The sequence below is a fragment of the Phocoena phocoena genome, chromosome 7, assembly GCF_963924675.1.
Source record: "Phocoena phocoena chromosome 7, mPhoPho1.1, whole genome shotgun sequence".
Taxonomy (NCBI): Eukaryota; Metazoa; Chordata; class Mammalia; order Artiodactyla; family Phocoenidae; genus Phocoena; species Phocoena phocoena.
Window position 1 is genome coordinate 99715527 of NC_089225.1, and position 16076 is coordinate 99731602.

At 45.4% G+C, this 16076-nt stretch overlaps 1 protein-coding gene across 1 annotated transcript in view; it reads left to right on the forward strand.

Moving 5' to 3' along the window:
* Positions 1–4729: 4729 nt before the first annotated feature.
* The window catches only part of SGPP2 (sphingosine-1-phosphate phosphatase 2), a 121535-nt gene continuing 110188 nt past the window's right edge, over positions 4730–16076 (forward strand). The window contains exon 1 of the mRNA XM_065880180.1: positions 4730–4948. Coding sequence (XP_065736252.1) covers positions 4730–4948 — 219 coding nt within the window. The remainder of the gene's footprint in view (positions 4949–16076) is intronic.

Sequence of the window (16076 nt, forward strand, 5' to 3'; positions counted from 1 at the left end):
ATACTCATGGTTGTGAGAGCATGCGAACTGGACCATTCCTTGCCTGTTCGCTGCAGGAGAAATTCAAGGCTCCCAGTCTTTCTTCTTACTGCTTTCCCTCTACAGGAACATCACCTGTAACTGTTTTCTTTTAAACCATTTGTAGGATGAAATGTTGCAAAGCCAAGCTCAGTTAAGCAGGGAGGTTTTAACCTGAAATTTCTCCCAGCCTGAAAGGTTCCCCCCCCACCCCAAGAATTTATGTTTGATGATTTATTGAAACTGTCTAAATAGAAAAATTGTTTTTCATTAGTTAAGGAGAAGAAAGGGGTTGCACCCCAGAAAACAAAGATGCGTTTGATGCTTTACATTTTAAAATTTCAGTGATCTGAACAGTCCTTGGAGCCTAGGGTTTTGATCAATTTGTCAACAAATGATGTATCTCTAATCCGCTAAGGCTATTAATCCTTGGTTACTTTACGTAACATGTATGCAAAGATATAAATTACCCTTTTAAAAAAGACTGCCAGTAACTAAATTCACATATACAGTAGTCTGCAAATTTTGAAAGGGTTATGTGCCAAAAGTTAGCTTGGATCTCAGAATGGCTTCCCCACAGAAAGTGACTAGATTTCCAGCAAAGCCTAGAAAGCAGTCTGATTCACCATGAGGTGAAGTATCAGTAGATTCACTGTGTTCCAGAATCTCTTAGGAAGCCAGGACTCTGCAGCCCTTTTCAACACCCTGATGGGCTGGGGTGAGGGGTCAGAATCGGTTTCCATGGCAGCAAGAAGAAGCCTCCAGCAGCAAGCAGTGGGCAGGGCTTTGGTAACCCCTTGATGGTGACTTGAAGGTGGGGAGTTGCTGCTCCATTTCCGTGTTCTGTCAATTCCTGGCTGGCTGAGTGAGGACTCTTCAGGCCCTAAGTAACAGAAATGGGGGAGTTGTTACCAAGGATTCGGGGGTAGTTTGGGAACCCAGGCTAGGAGGACCTTCCCTGTGGCTGGAACGAGGCACCGCGGAGCTGTCTCTCAGGATCAATTGCTTGCCTTGCCTAAATTCTCTGTGTGTCTGCTTTACTTCTTCCTTGTGAGCACTCAGCAGTAAGACCACTTGCCTGCCCCACGGTGTGGTCTCCAGTTTGTGAATTTTCTTCTCCTTAGTTCAACAGATACCAACTGGGGTCTATGAATCCAAATGCCCAAAGAGAAAGCGTTTGATGATCCCAAGTTTGGTCAAGTGGTGTCCAGCCCAGGGCCAATTAGCTCTGACCGGGGGGCCAGGTCATATGGCTCAAACGATGGCTGGCAATCTCCTCTCCCATTCCTTTCCCATCCCCTGGGAAGAGAGTGGGTGAAGGAGGAAGGAGATCCTCCCATAAGAGCAGTGTGAGATGGCAGACCCTGAAAAGAGAATGTAATACATTTTGTAACTTTGGGAAAAATTACTTCACATCTTAGAGCCTCAGTTTTCTCCTCTAAAAAAAGAGATAAAACTACTTGCCTCTGGGGGTTGTAGAATTTACATGCAAAAATTTGCAAATGAGCCCTAAACTCCCAAAGCTCTAAAAACTGTGAGGGGTACTCTTAGGCTAGAACAACATTCACTAAGTGTTTATTGAGCACCCATTACACACTGGGAATACTTTTCAATACAAGAGTAAAGATAAATCCCAGGGATAGAGTGTGATTTAGTAATGGAAAGAATACGTTTTAGAGTCACAAAGACCTGAGTTGAACCCTCCTTCTGCCACTTAGTTGTGTGGCTGTGGGCAAGTTTCCTACCTCTGAGCTGGGAGCATTACTCCTTATTACACCCTAAATGGCCCTACTTGGTCCCACCTCTCCCAAGTCAATCCCTGCACTCAAGCCTCTCCTGCCAGGCTGGCCTCCTGGTGGTTCCTCCGACACCGCTGAGCTTGGGCTGCCTTTACAACTGCAGCTTCCTCTATCTGGAATGCTGTTTCTCCTGATCTGGATTGGGGCGGGTGGGGGGGGCTCCTTTTTTTTTTTTCAGGTCTCTGCGCAAATATCCTCCTCTTGGAGGTAACCAGCTTACCTACAGGTCTTCCCCCTACCCCACCCACCTTGCTCCTCTCCATAGCATTTGTCGCTTCCTAAAAGTACAGATTGATTTGATTTTTTTAATTAGCTGTCCCCCCACTAAAATATAAGTTCCACGATCTAGGGCCTCTGGTGTTTTAACTGACGTATCCCCCAGGCCTAGAAGAGCGTCTGACACTAGTAAATGCACAATTGTCAAATACATGAAGGATGAGGGCTACTGGGAGGGTAAAGTGTGATCAAATTAGTTATGGCATGAAAGTACTGAGCACATGCCTGGCACTGAGTAAGTACTTTACTGGGTTGAGTAGCATCCCCTCCAAATTCACGTGCACCCAGAACCTGTGACTGTGGCCTTTTTGCAGATGTAATCATGTTAAGATGAGGCCAGACTGGTTTAGAGTGGACCCTCATCCAATGACTAGTGTCCCTATAAGAAGAAGGAAATCTGAGCACAGAGAGTCATGCAGGGAGAATGCCCTGTGACAACAGAGAAGGAGATTGGAGTAATACTGCCACAAGCCAAGCACTGCCACCCCAGCCATATAAGAAAGACAAGAAGTGAGGAAACTCATTTCATCACAGGAGGAAAGAGAGGCACACTGTGACATCACAAGCCACTGGAAGCTGGAGTCAGTACCTGGTCCCCAAGGGGATATAATGCATTGTCTGAATATGCGATTTTTGGCCTTATGCTCCATGTGCCATGTTTGGCTTTGCCTCTTTTTCCTAATTGGGAGAAAGGAAAATCGAAGCATCAAATTTGGGAGATAACATCACTCAGGTGTCTTCATGGGGAACATATTTCTTTTAACACATACAAAGAACAGGTCTGGAACTTCCCTGGTGGTGCAGTGGTTAAGAATCTGCCTGCCAGTGCAGGGGACACGGGTTCGATCCCTGGTCTGGGAAGATCCCACATGCCACGGAGCAACTAAGCCCGTGCGCCACAACTACTGAGCCTGCGCTCTAGAGCCCGCGATCCACAGCTACTGAAGCCCACGTGCCTAGAGCCCCTGCTCTGCAACAAGAGAAGCCACTACAATGAGAAGGCCGCGCACAGCAAGGAAAAGTAGACCCCGCTCGCCACAGCTAGAGAAAAGCCCCCGCGCAGCAGCGAAGACCCAACGCAGCCAAAAAATAAATAAATAATAAAATATTTAAAAAAAAAAAAAGAACAGGTCCGAAACCACTACAGTTCCAGCTGTTAAAACTAAACCACAAAAACAACAACAAACTAAACCACAGGGTTTGGTCCCAGTGACTGTAAATGACAGCAACATTGAGGAGAGAAGCCTTCTGCTTCTAGGATTGAACATCTCTGTGTGTGACACAGCTGGATTGTGACAGCAGCTCTGTACTTCTTCTGTGAGTTAAGTGGGGAACGGTATTTCCCAATAGTTTCATTGCTCTCTCAGCCACCTTGATTTTGCTCACCAGACAGGACTGGGAAGGAGAGAGGAAACTCAGGCATGAGGGAGACCAGTCATCCTTGAAAGCTACATCCCAAAGACCTGAATTGACATCTGGATAAACAAGGTCGCGGCAGGTGTTCCTCCATAGTCATTTGTGCAACCAAATACTTAGCAGGACTTACACTGGGCTACCAGGAAATGCTCAGCCTTCAGCTGCAGACTGAAGACAGAAGGATTGAATTGCACTTTCGTTGCAAGCAGGTCATCTGGGCCTAATTTGACTGTTGCCTTTCACTCCCTGTGAGGAAGTGCAGTGCCGCTAGAAGATTCAGGAGGGAGGAGGGAAAACCAGGATGTTTTCTTTGCTGTTCTGCTGAGATCCCTAAAGCAGGCGCAGGTGTGGGGAGAAGTCAACCTCCTCGCGGTCCTTCAACACCCTGTTCTCTTCGGGTCTAAAGGTCTAGAGGCAGAGCGGAAAAAAGAAGTAGGAGAGGGGCAACCACCATCTTTCTTAATGCGGAAAACCAAGAAAGAATCAATTTTCCTTTCCACCTGCCTAAAAGTGTTCCCCAGTTGCCAAATCACAAGGGCAAGGGTAGGGACGCAGAGGATGACTCAGGATCCACTTCGAACCTACTCGGTTGAGCAAGGTCAAAGAAGTTTGGGCCCGTGGGGAGACGTTGCATCACGCAGAGTTTGGTAAGAACTTGGGAATCTTCCCTAGGGGGGCTACCTCTTCCTGCCGGAGGTGGGCAAAGGCAGGACTACAGGCGGGATGCGGGGAGCTGGAGGGGAAATCAGACCTCCCCTTGAGCTCAAAAGTGAAAGGAAGGTCACTAAGCGATCAGCCGGCGCACGCCAGGATGGACTCACGCAGGTCCACACGTGCTCGGCCGCTCCCCATTAGGTGGCACTTCTGCACCAGCCGGGAGGGGTGGAGGAGGCGCGCTCGGGCGCAGAGAGGCGCGGTGTGGACACCTGTACCCTTTCGCCCAGTTCCGAGCGGGCCGGACTCCGGGGATCGCCCGAGCCCGCCCGGGCCCGCCGGGAAGGAAAGGAGGGCGGACGTGCCTGGCGCAAGGTGAAGGCGAACACCTGGACGTCCGCGTGCGCGGGGCGGGCGCTAGGACCCGAGCGGCGCACCTGTTGGCTGGCGCCCCGGGCCCCGCCCGCCACCCCGAGCGCCCGGCCCGGCGAGGGCGAAGGCAGGAGGGACGGTGCGAGCGGGGGGCACCGGGTGGTGGCGGCGGCGGCGGCGGCCCCGGGATCACCATGGCCGAGCTGCTCTGGAGCCTGCAGGATTCCCAGCTCGTCGCCCGCTTCCAGCGCCGCTGCGGGCTCTTCCCCGCGCCGGATGAAGGCCCCGGCGAGCCCTGTGCTGGCCCCGCGGAGGGCGCGGCGGGGGCGCCCGGGCTCGGGCATCTCCCCGCAGCCAAAGGCAGGGGCGCCGGGGAGCCGGCCAGTGGGCTGCGGAGAGTCGCGGTCCCGCAGGTAACCGCGGGCCAGGTGTTCGCAGTGGTGGGGGGAGGGGCCAGCTCGCCCCGCCGCCTGCGGACTTGCTGGTCCTGCCGACGCGGCGGTGGGTGCGCGCCGATCCTGCCGTGCCGAGAGGGCCCCATACCCTAGCGGCGACCCGGCTGCCCGTGCTGTGGGTACCAGGGAGGGGTGGGTGGGAGTCCAATCCCTAGGATGACATCCTCTAATGCTGCCAGGTGGCAACCAGGTCTAGTAAGACTTCAGAAGCCCCCAGAGCTTTAAATGCAGCCTATTTGGAGACTTTCTACTTTCATAAGTAATAATTTATGTTCATGCATATTCTCCCAAATGTGTAAGAGTTACATAATTGAAAAGAGGAGCGGAGACGTCCTTGGCATTTTCACAAGAGGCTTCCCTGAGGAGAAATTCTGGCTACTCCCCCCGAGGATTCTGAGTTTCCGCCCATCCCCCTTTCTTTGATCCGCACTAAAGGCGTGGAGCGGGGTTCAGCGCGCTCTTCACCGTCCTGCAACGCCAGCTCTAAGGACAGAATTTCGGGTTTAAATATTGCTGCTGGAGAGATTTATAAAGCCCACCCCCTACCTCCAGTGATGTTGTCCAGACAGCGCTTCGCTCTCTCCTTCCCCCAGAGTCTTAGGGTCCCTCCTGCCTGGTGGGTCTCTTATTAACTGGCACCAGTGACTTTTAACAGATGCTGTCAGGAGTGAAGCTAACCACGCTCTCCTCTAGGCGTTCACAGTGTGGTTACACAATCCACTGCGGCTCTGGGAAGCCAGCGCGTCGTCGCAGTGCACAGGGACTCCAGAAGGGAGGGACCAGACAGGCTGCAGATGCTAATGTGCCAGGGCTGCCCTCTGGGCAACTGAGGAATTATGAAGAACCTGGCTTCCATGTGCGATGGAATATTATGGGCATTAAACTGTAGGATTTATTTAGAGGGCTGGGGGGGTGGGTTCCACTCCAGAGAAATCTTCCTGCGTAGTATTTTTTTTTCCATCTCTTGTTGTTCATTCTTTGTCCCCATGACACCCGGTAACTTTTAGATGAGTTTGAGAGCCCCCTTTCCCCTTCCCCTTTCCTCTCGCTGTGTCTTTTAAATGGGGCAGAGGGAAGGAGTAAGAACCAGTCTCCATCCTGAAATGCTGTTTGGCGTTTTCTGTGCACACACACTTAATACCCACAGGCAGATGCACGGGCTGCTCTCTGTTGCTCTCTCCTCAAGGGTCTACTCTGTCTCCCTAATTCAGGAAGCTAGCGAAGAGCGCATTTTCCCCTTAGTGTTTCTCAAACTGTTTTAAACATTACCTTTAGTCATGTAACTTTCAATTCTGGACAAGGACCATCTTGCCCTTTAAAAGCGAGATGAGCAGATTTTCTTGTAGAGAGGTGTTATCTTGCCACCTGAAGACCCTGATCATTCAGTGAACCAAACGGAAGGGTCGCCCCCTTTCCATCCTACACACGACCTCACTCACTATCGATCATGTAAAAGTAAGAGCTAGAAATTCGCTATAAGAAATCACCACATTGGTGTGTGATGGGGAAAAAATGAGAGCACTTGATAAATAATGGGTTAATGTTTTTAAAGGTGGGTTGGTGTCAAGTGACTTGGGAAGATTAATACTTTGCAAGTACAGGCGGAGTTGCCAAAAAGAAAACAATTGCATACCTGCCCCGTATAATTGATAAGACCTTAAGGGGACAGCTGACAAAACTTCTCTCCGACAGCTACTCTTCCCCTTGGCCTCTGGCCTTTGCCTGGCCTGTGGCCTGTGCCTGCCTGAGCTCCCTGTCCTTCTTTCTCTAAATAAACTCCCATTCATCCTTCAGTTTCAAAGGTCAATTCCTCAGGAGACACTTTCACTCACCTTCCAGTCTCCCTCCTCCTTTTATGGGTTCTCTTTGCTCCTGTGTTTCTTCGCAGCAGTTATCACATTGTGCAGGCACACCTTTGTGCAGATATCTGATTATTGGCCGCCTCTTCCAGTGAATGATAAGCTCTAAGAATGTGGGCAACTTGTCCAACTTGCTTAGTATTTTCTCCTCATGGCCCGGCATGTGGGAGCTCAGTGAATTTTGTAAACTAATGAGTGTGGATGGCAATATAAAATTGCGCTTTAAAAGCAAGACAAGCAGATATTCTTGCAGAGAAGTGTCTTGCTGCTTGAACAACCCGGGCGTTCGGTGAGGCCAATGGTGGGGTTTCCCCCTTCCCATCTAACACCCTTCACTCACTATATCGTGAAAAAGACGGAGCTAAGAATTCAAGATAAGAAATTGAGGATTTTTTAAAACTGAAGCGTAAATATTGAAAATCAAATTTTTCCACATAACTTAGAAGTCAGGCAGCACCAGGGTATTGATTTAAGACACTTCAAACAATAGTGAAGTCGTTTTCTTCAACAATCGAAGTTGTTCTTAGATTGCAACAAATCTAATCTTTCTCACCTCCCATGTTTTCTGTATTTCTTGTACTGCTTAAAGCAGGGACAAGTAGGGAAATGACTAACATTCTTGTAACACCACACACCACTAGCTTCAAGATTAACTACACATTTACAAACCAGGTCTGGGCTGGGCTTGCACAAAGCTGTCATTGAATAAATCAGACTGGCCCTCATAGATTTCCCAGTAGCCATGCATGTCACAGACAGAAAAGGTTGCGTCCTAAAGAGTTGAATGCTTTGTTGAGGGCTTTCCAGATATCACACGGTCAGATCGGTGACTTAAGTCTAAACTTCTTTCTACTGTGCACACCTTCCAGGGGAACAATCCGAGGCTTCGTTCTATCTGTCTCATTGGGAAGATGTGAGGTATTAGGACTGGTTGGGGGCAGGGTAGAGACTGGATGGAAAGAGAGACTATTGCTTTCGGTTTACAAGTGTAACTGGTTTGCAAGGGTAACCAGAGGAGGACGTTCTTGGCAGTCACCAGGAGAAAGAGACAGGGGTCCTAGGACCCAGCTAGGAGGGCAAAGGCCTGGACAGAGACGGAATCATGTTTATTTGTTCTGGGATAAAGCCAACCTTGAATACAATGGTATTTTGATTTCTATCATCTTCACTCACTCAACACAGTTGCATTAAGTTAGATTTTGTAGTGCCTTTCCCATTGTTATGTTAGACCGTGGTTAATCTTTCCAAACTGTACTGTGCTCAATGAATACTTTTGGATAACTATTTGCTCAGACATAGTTCTAAACTTGGATTGGGGAAGGGATCAAAATTAGGTTATTTTTAGAAGTCTTTGCACTCCCCGTTTTTCTCTTGAAACATTTGGGGTGCTCCAAGTCTGTCAATCTACAAAACCCCACCCTTGATTTTATTGGTTTGCTTAAGTGCAAAGGACCAGGAATCAAAAGACCAGGATCTAGGTCTGCCCTGGGATCATTCTGAACTTCTCTGGGCCTCTGTTGTCCCACCTGCAAAGTGAGCAGAGTAGAACAGAACCATGGGTTTCCAACTGTGGCTGTACATTATAGTCAGTTAGAGGGGCTTTAAAAACAAAACAAACAAAAAAACCAATGTCCAGGATCCAGGTCAGAAGTGGGACCCCAGAGAAGCTGGTAAACAGAAGGGGGAAGCTCTGAATTCTCGTCCCCTGGGATCCACCACCTTAGTGTGTTCAGGACAAGGGTGGTGATGGCTGGAAGCAGAGGTCATGGTGGCTGTGGATGTCTTGGCTTGATTATATCTAAACTGGCCGACAGATCAGTCTTCAAGTTTTGATTATCTTCAGATGGATGCTCAGGTAGGAAATGACAAAATAAGCCACTTTGAAAAGGTACATTTGATCTTTTTGTAGTTGCAGATATTGTTCAGATGAGAAAACTTGGAAAAAATATGAAGAAAAAGTTAAATCCATGCCCATTATACCACTGCCCAAAGATAATCACTCGGTAAATGTTCAACCTGATTTTTTTTTTTTTTTTTTTTTTGCGGTACGCGGGCCTCTCACTGTTGTGGCCTCTCCCGTTGCGGAGCACAGGCTCCGGACCCGCAGGCTCAGCGGCCATGGCTCACGGGCCCAGCCGCTCCGCGGCATGTGGGATCTTCCCGGACCGGGGCACGAACCCGTGTCCCCTGCATCGGCAGGCGGACTCTCAACCACTGTGCCACCAGGGAAGCCCCCTCTGCTTATTTTTAAATTGGGTTGTTTGGTTTTTCGCTCTTGAGTTGTATTAGTTCTTAATATATTTTTGAAATTAACCTCTCTTATCAGATATATGATTTGCAATTATTTTCTCTCATTTAGTTAGGTTGCCTTTTCATTTTATTGATGAATTTCCTTTGCTGTGAAGAAGGCTTTTAGTTTGATGTAGTCCAGCTTGTTTATTTTTGCTTTCGCTGCCTCGACTTTGGGTGTCAAATCCAAAAATCATGGCCGAGACTGATGTCAGTCTTTGATTGCTTTCTTAATTTAAATTTCCAGACTTGTAATTGCTGGGTAGAAATATGCATATATTTTGGCTTTTTATCGGTATTACCAACTTGTCTCACAGAAAGGGTGGAGGGATACGTAACTAGGAGTGCAGGTTTTCCTATGCCCTCACCAATCTTAGGTATTAACATTCTCTTTAATCTTTGGAGAAAATAGGCCACTTCTGCTTCTATCTCATCTTTGCTTCCTTTATTTCCAGCTAACATTTATTGATCAGCTACTGGGTTTCTGAGACCGTCCTCAGCCTTAAAGATACAAAGATAAATAAGATTTAGTTCCTGCCCTGGGAAAGCCACCAAGAAGATGGTGCAATGCAACCAGTGCTAGAGTATAGAAGGAGAAATACGTGATCAGGGAGACAGCAGCAGGAGTAATGGTGATCCCTAGGGGAGCCCATGACATCTTGAGTCAAGTACGAGTCAAGTAGATGAAAATGTGAGAATCTCTTTTCTTTACATGGAAATCTCGTGTAATAAAACATAAAGACACGTTATTATTTTTGATGAATAGTGACAAGTTCAACTTGGGTATAATAAGAGTCCCAGCAGGAGACAGATGGCCTACTGATAAGGGGTCATTGAAACCCTTAAAAATGGTTAAAGTGGCAATTTCTATGTTATGCATATTTTACCTCAATTTACCAAAGAAAAAGAGAAGAAAGAAAAAACGATATAACGTAGGCTCTACTCTACTTCAGGGAGAGAAAGCATAACTTCCCTCTCCTTAAGTGTGAGCTACACACAGTGACTTCCTTCTAAAGAGTACAATATGGAAAGAGGGGGGGAAATAAAAGAGTGATTTTACAACGTAGGAACCTGGACACTACCTCAGCCAGATGATCAAGGCTGACGTCATCAGTGATAAGTCATGATGATGGATGTGTTCTTGGTTTGTATTGAAACGATATACTCTTGACACATGTTGAAAATGTCACTTCACCTCTGTGGTCTTCTTCCCCCAAACCCAAACCCTTATTCTTATCATGAGAAAGAAATCAGACAAATCCCATTTGAGGGGCATTCTACAAAAAACCTGTACTCTTTAACCCTGTCAAGGTCATCAATCACGAGGAAAGTCTGAGGAACTGTCACAGCCCAGAGGAACCTAAGGAGATATGACTACTAAGTGTAATTGTGGAGTCCTGGATGGGCCCCTAGAACAGAAAAAAAGGACATTCAGTAAAAACTAAGGAAGTCTGAAAAGAATATGGAGCTTGGTTAAAAATAACCCGTTAGTATTGTACCAGTGAATCCTACTATTAAGATGTTAAAGATCAGCAAACGGGCTGCAGAGTATATGGGAAGAGTGTGGAATACGTGGGAACTCTCTATACTATGTTCTAAATTTTTCTCTAAATTGGGAATTCCCTGGCAGTCCAGCGTTAGGACTCAAGGTTAGTCAGTGCTTAGGACTCCTCACTTGCACTGCAAGGGGCACAGGTTCAATCCCCAGTCGGGGGAACTGAGATCCCACAAGCCATGCAGCATGGCCAAAAATAATTAAATAGAAGAAAATAAATTTTTCTGTAAATTGAAAACTGTTCTAAAAAAATAAAAGTCTTTAAAATTTTTTAAAAGGGGGTGGGTAATTGAAGGAAGTTCAAAGATGGGATCATTTACAAAGGTGTAGGCAGGGCTGGAAAAAAATCAGCACGGGAGGATGAAGTATCCTGGAACAGGCAACTTCAGCCTAGAAAGACAAGGGGAGAGGATAGCGTCTGGTAACCCCAGACCCAAGGAGAGCTTAGCTGTCAGAGAGAGGCCCCTGACTGGAGCTGAGGCCTTTAGTAGAGAAAGAGCCACAGCCAGGCGGGAGGAGAGGGGGAAATATATCTCAAACTTCTTCTCTGTGTGCCCTCTCATATCCTGCCAATGCCTCTCCTCATCCAAATTCAACCAGAAGCCAGGGAGCTTGGGCTGATGCAATCCGAGAAGGTCGGCCTCCCTGGAGAAACATGGAGGGTGGATCTGGAAGGACGAATGGAGAATATCCAGCACACGTTGTGTAAGGAAACTGGTGAGGTTATATGGGAGAGAGTGTTGAGCTAGAGCCAGAGTTTCAGGCTAAACCCTTAGTGTGGCTTCCCGCAGAACTTGGACTTCATCCTATAGACAGGGGGATGGCAAATCAATTTCATCCCATGTGCCAAATCAGAAGTTTCAACTCAGGCACAGTGCTGAGAAAGGTTCTCGGGTGTCACTGCTTAATCAGAAAGAGTGTGGGATTGAATGGCAATGCCTCTGTGGGGCACTGAGGGACCTGGTGCTGAAGCATTTAACAAATGGCGATGTTGGGATTCCCTGGTGGCGCAGTGGTTGAGAGTCCGCCTGCCGATGCGGGGAACACGGGTTCCTGCCCCGGTCCGGGAAGATCCCACGTGCCGCGGAGCAGCTGGGCCCGTGAGCCATGGCCGCTGAGCCTGCGGGTCCGGAGCCTGTGCTCCGCAACGGGAGAGGCCACAACAGTGAGAGGCCCGCGTACCGCAAAAAAAAAAAAAAAAAAAAAAAGAAACGGCGATGTTATATTCAAACACCAGCAAATATGGAATTAACGTTAAATCAAGCCTTAGTATCTGTTTTGGGTTCTTGGTGATACTCTGAGTGTCTCCTGCGCCTGTAAATGCCTTAGGAGGAAAGAGACCACAAAAGGTTTCTTAAGACGTAGATTGCCATGTTTTGAATCAGGGGACCCCATCATTATGGCTACAAGCTGACTGGATCAGGGGTCAGCCCTTGAGTCAAAAGCAGCCTCTTTAGGCTGGTCAGCATCTTATGAAATGGCCTTGCATGGGAACTTCCCCTAATTGGGATACTGCGTAATGGAGAGTGACTAATGGAACCAATCAGATTGCTCCCTTAGGGACTCTGACTGGAAGACCCAGACCCCAGACGTAGAGACATAAATGGTAGAGTCGTGATGGACTTCAGAGAGAAAAAGGAGGTCATAAACAGAAGCCTTGAGACAGAAAAAGCAGTAGCAAGGCAGATGTCCACAGTAGAGACGAGGGCAGAAAGCCTGCACCAGTGGGTGGTAAAAGCAGCAGGAAAAACTCCACGTGGAGAAAGAAGCCAAGTCTTGAGTGGTAGACTCCCCTTCTGAGGGGGGAGGTGCTAGAGGACTGCTGACTTTGAGCTGGAATGGCTCAGGGTGAGGCTCACACCGCTGCAGGTGTATTTCCTTACTTCTGAGGATTACTTTACAACTCCTCTCACTGGAGGGGACCTGAGTGGCTTTCCACTTGCAACCAGAACATGCTGGTCTCTAGAGCTCCGAAGACTTGCACATAATTGGAATTAAATCATGAGTTCTAGCGTTTTTGTGAAGCTGGGAATGGGGGCGGGGGGGGGGCTGTGAGGGAGGGACCAGGGTCCTCTTCCTCACCTGTGCATCCCCAGTCTAACATATGCTTGGAACATATTAACCTGTCAACAGGTACTTAACAATCCCTGTTGAATGAAGCACGTAAGGGTGTGCTAAACTCAACGTTTTCTTTCTTGGCAGAAATGTGGTCGCCTGCCCTCTCCTGTCGGGACTGGGGTCATTTTACCCCTGACCACTTTACCTGGATGTGTCTTTCTTTAGCTTAATGGCTTTTTTTTTTCAGTGTTAGCGCCGTCCTTTTTACCAGGAAACTGATGAAGGTTTTGATTAATGAATAACTTTTTTATTGGTTTGCTGTCTTCTTTTGGACACCGTGAAGGGAGTTCAGGTATTGCTAAAAATTGATGACGGTGAAACACCTGTCAACTTTTAAAATGTGATTAGATAACTATGCTTTTTTTAGGAAGGCTGTTGACAGCAAGTCTAATCTAATTTTACCTTTCTTATAATTGAGATGTTGAAATTTTCCAATTTTAAAAGCACTTTCACTTCTGTGGGTATAGTTAATGATTAAATCCTCTGTTGTCCTGATAAGAATTATGTCTCGAGCAAAGGCATTCTTCTTACATTTTATTTGGCATACAGTTTTCCTGGGAGAAAATACTGTCAGTGTCTCCTGGCAACACATTTAGAAGGCTCCTATCTGTGTTAGAAAACTATAGAAATCCTAAAATTGGGGCATCCACTGGTCTTTACAATTCTGCTTGCCTGGTGAGATACTTTCTGCATATTAAGAAAACGAGATACGGAAAAATCCGGTCAAGACCGATTCACATTTTTTTCCTCTCACTCTTGCTTCAAACAGTGTGGGTTAATTAGCAAACTGTTTTGAAAACAAAGAAAAAATCCTTAGGCATGGGCCAGGGTGAATGGGAGGGAGATGAGTGAACCACCAGAGATCTTGAGGGCGCGGTTAGGAATCTTGGGAAGGGAAGTAATGGTTTCCTCAAACTATTTTGAAATATTACCTCTAATCCTCAAATGCTTATGGCAGTTTTATACCTCTTTGTTTAATAAAACAAGATGAAACGATCCAAAACAAAACACTGGGTTCATACTTGCTTTTGTTAATGCCATGTATTTGTAATCATGCCTCCAGGAGAAATGTCCTCTGTCATCTCCGGATATGTTTTGATTTTTCCAAGTGGCAAAAACTTTGTTCTCATAGAATTTTATGGGAAACAACTCATCAAAGCAGGAACTCCTCTGAGTGGAGGAAGAGTTGATGATGGTGAGAAGAGGGCTCCTGGGGGTAAAATGTTGGCAGCTGAGAGACCAGGGCTTAATTGGTGGGGAAAGGGCATAGGTGAACTCTTTTTTTTTTTTTTTTGCAGTTAAAAAAAAATCATCCCCTCTTGATAGGTGACTTAAAAGGTAGCCGTGAAATAGAACATCAAAGATATTGTTAAAAGCGTGACAAGTTAAAGGAGGCTCTGTTAGAAATTGGTTGGTTTTCTTCTCCTTTCTGAATTTTGATTGTTCGATTTTTTTTTTCAACTAAGAAGGTGTCCAATACTTTGGAATTAATTTTTATGCTTTTCTACTACTAAAGGAATGCATGTTTATGTTAGAAATAGTGGAAGACACCGAAAAGTATAAAGAAGAAAACAAAATCCTGTCATAATTTTGTAACCCAGAGAAAAATATTAAAGTTTTAGAGTATTGTTTCCTTTTATCTCTATGAAAACATAGAATATATAAGTTATCAACATCCTATGCACGTATAATACTGGGATCAACATTGGTCACTCATATCATGAGCATTTCCCCACATAACCGAACATTCTTTAATTATATGATTTAATAGTTGTATTATAGTTTATCATACGATTGTAACTTAATTTTTTTAAGCATTTCCTAAAGTATGTATTTCGTTGTTTCATTGTTTATCTTTTACTTCAACTGGAGTTTAAATATTTAATTGCTTCCTGAGAACTGGAAGAGAAGCATATTTCAGAGCTCTTCACGCTAATTACCAAATTGCTTTTTGGAAAATGTATCTCAATTATTGTTCTGAACAGCAATGCAAGACTGCTAGCCCATTGTCAGCATTTTTTATCTTCTTGTTGTCCATTTTCTTTTTCTTTATTATAACTTCAGTATAATAAGTGCAGAGATATTAAATGTACAACCTGATAAATTTGACTGTATGTCTAGATCCCGGTAACTATTGGCCAGGTAGAGATAGTGCAGTTCCAGAAACTCAAAAAGCTCCCTCAGGCCGCTCCTGCCAGTCGATACCACTCTAACCCTCAGTAACTGCTGTTTTCCCTCCGTCACCATAGCATAGTTTCACCTCTTCTTGAACTTCACATAAATGAGTCATATAGGATGTACATTTCTCATGCCCTGCAGCATCCATTGCACAAACATATTTTATTTATCAATTCTACTGTTTATGGACACTTAGGTTTTTAATGAATAAAGGACAGCATCAAGTATTTTCTTTGAAACATTCTTATTTTTAACTTTCATTTTGAAATAAAACTTTAAAAAGTTTGCAAAAATAGTACAAACAATTCCTATGTACTCTTGACCAATATTCTCCTAATGTTAACATCATATATAACCACGGTATAATTATCAAAATGTAGGCACAGTATGTATTCTATGGGCCTTATTCAGTTTTTATGAATTGATCTACTAGTCTCCTTTTGCCGTTCTAGGATCTAATGTAGAACCATAAATTGCATTTAGTTGGTATTGTCTCTTTAGTCCAACCTGGAAGTTCTTCAGTCTTTCTTTGCCTTTCTTGACCTTGACTCTTGAAGGGTCCAGGCCAGTTATTTTGTATAATATTCCTCAGTCTGGGTTTGTCTGATGTTTTCTCATGATATTCAGGTTCTGTATTTTTAGCTGGAATACAACAAGAAAAATATTGTATCTTTCTTAGTGCGTCAAACCAGGAGACACACAATGTCGATTTGCTCCATTCCCAGTAATTTTAACTTTATACACCTTTAAAGGTGTTTAAGTGGTGTCTTTCAGGTAAATGTTTTCCTCTTTGTAATTAATATGTATCTTATAGGCTGGTATTCTGAGGCATTATAAATATCTTGTTTCTCTGTATATCTTCGTCCTCTAATTTTGTCATCCATTTAAAAAAATAATCTGCCAAATTAATAGCAAAATGAACACATCTCATTATTTTAATTTTGTATTTCTTTTATCTCTAGTGAGGATGAGTGTTTTCCTTTTGTTTAGCAGATACTTGTATTATTCTTTTCGTGAATGGTCATATCCTGTATCGACTTTTCCACTGTGACGTCAATGGGGGATGTTTTTCTTACTGACTTTTGAT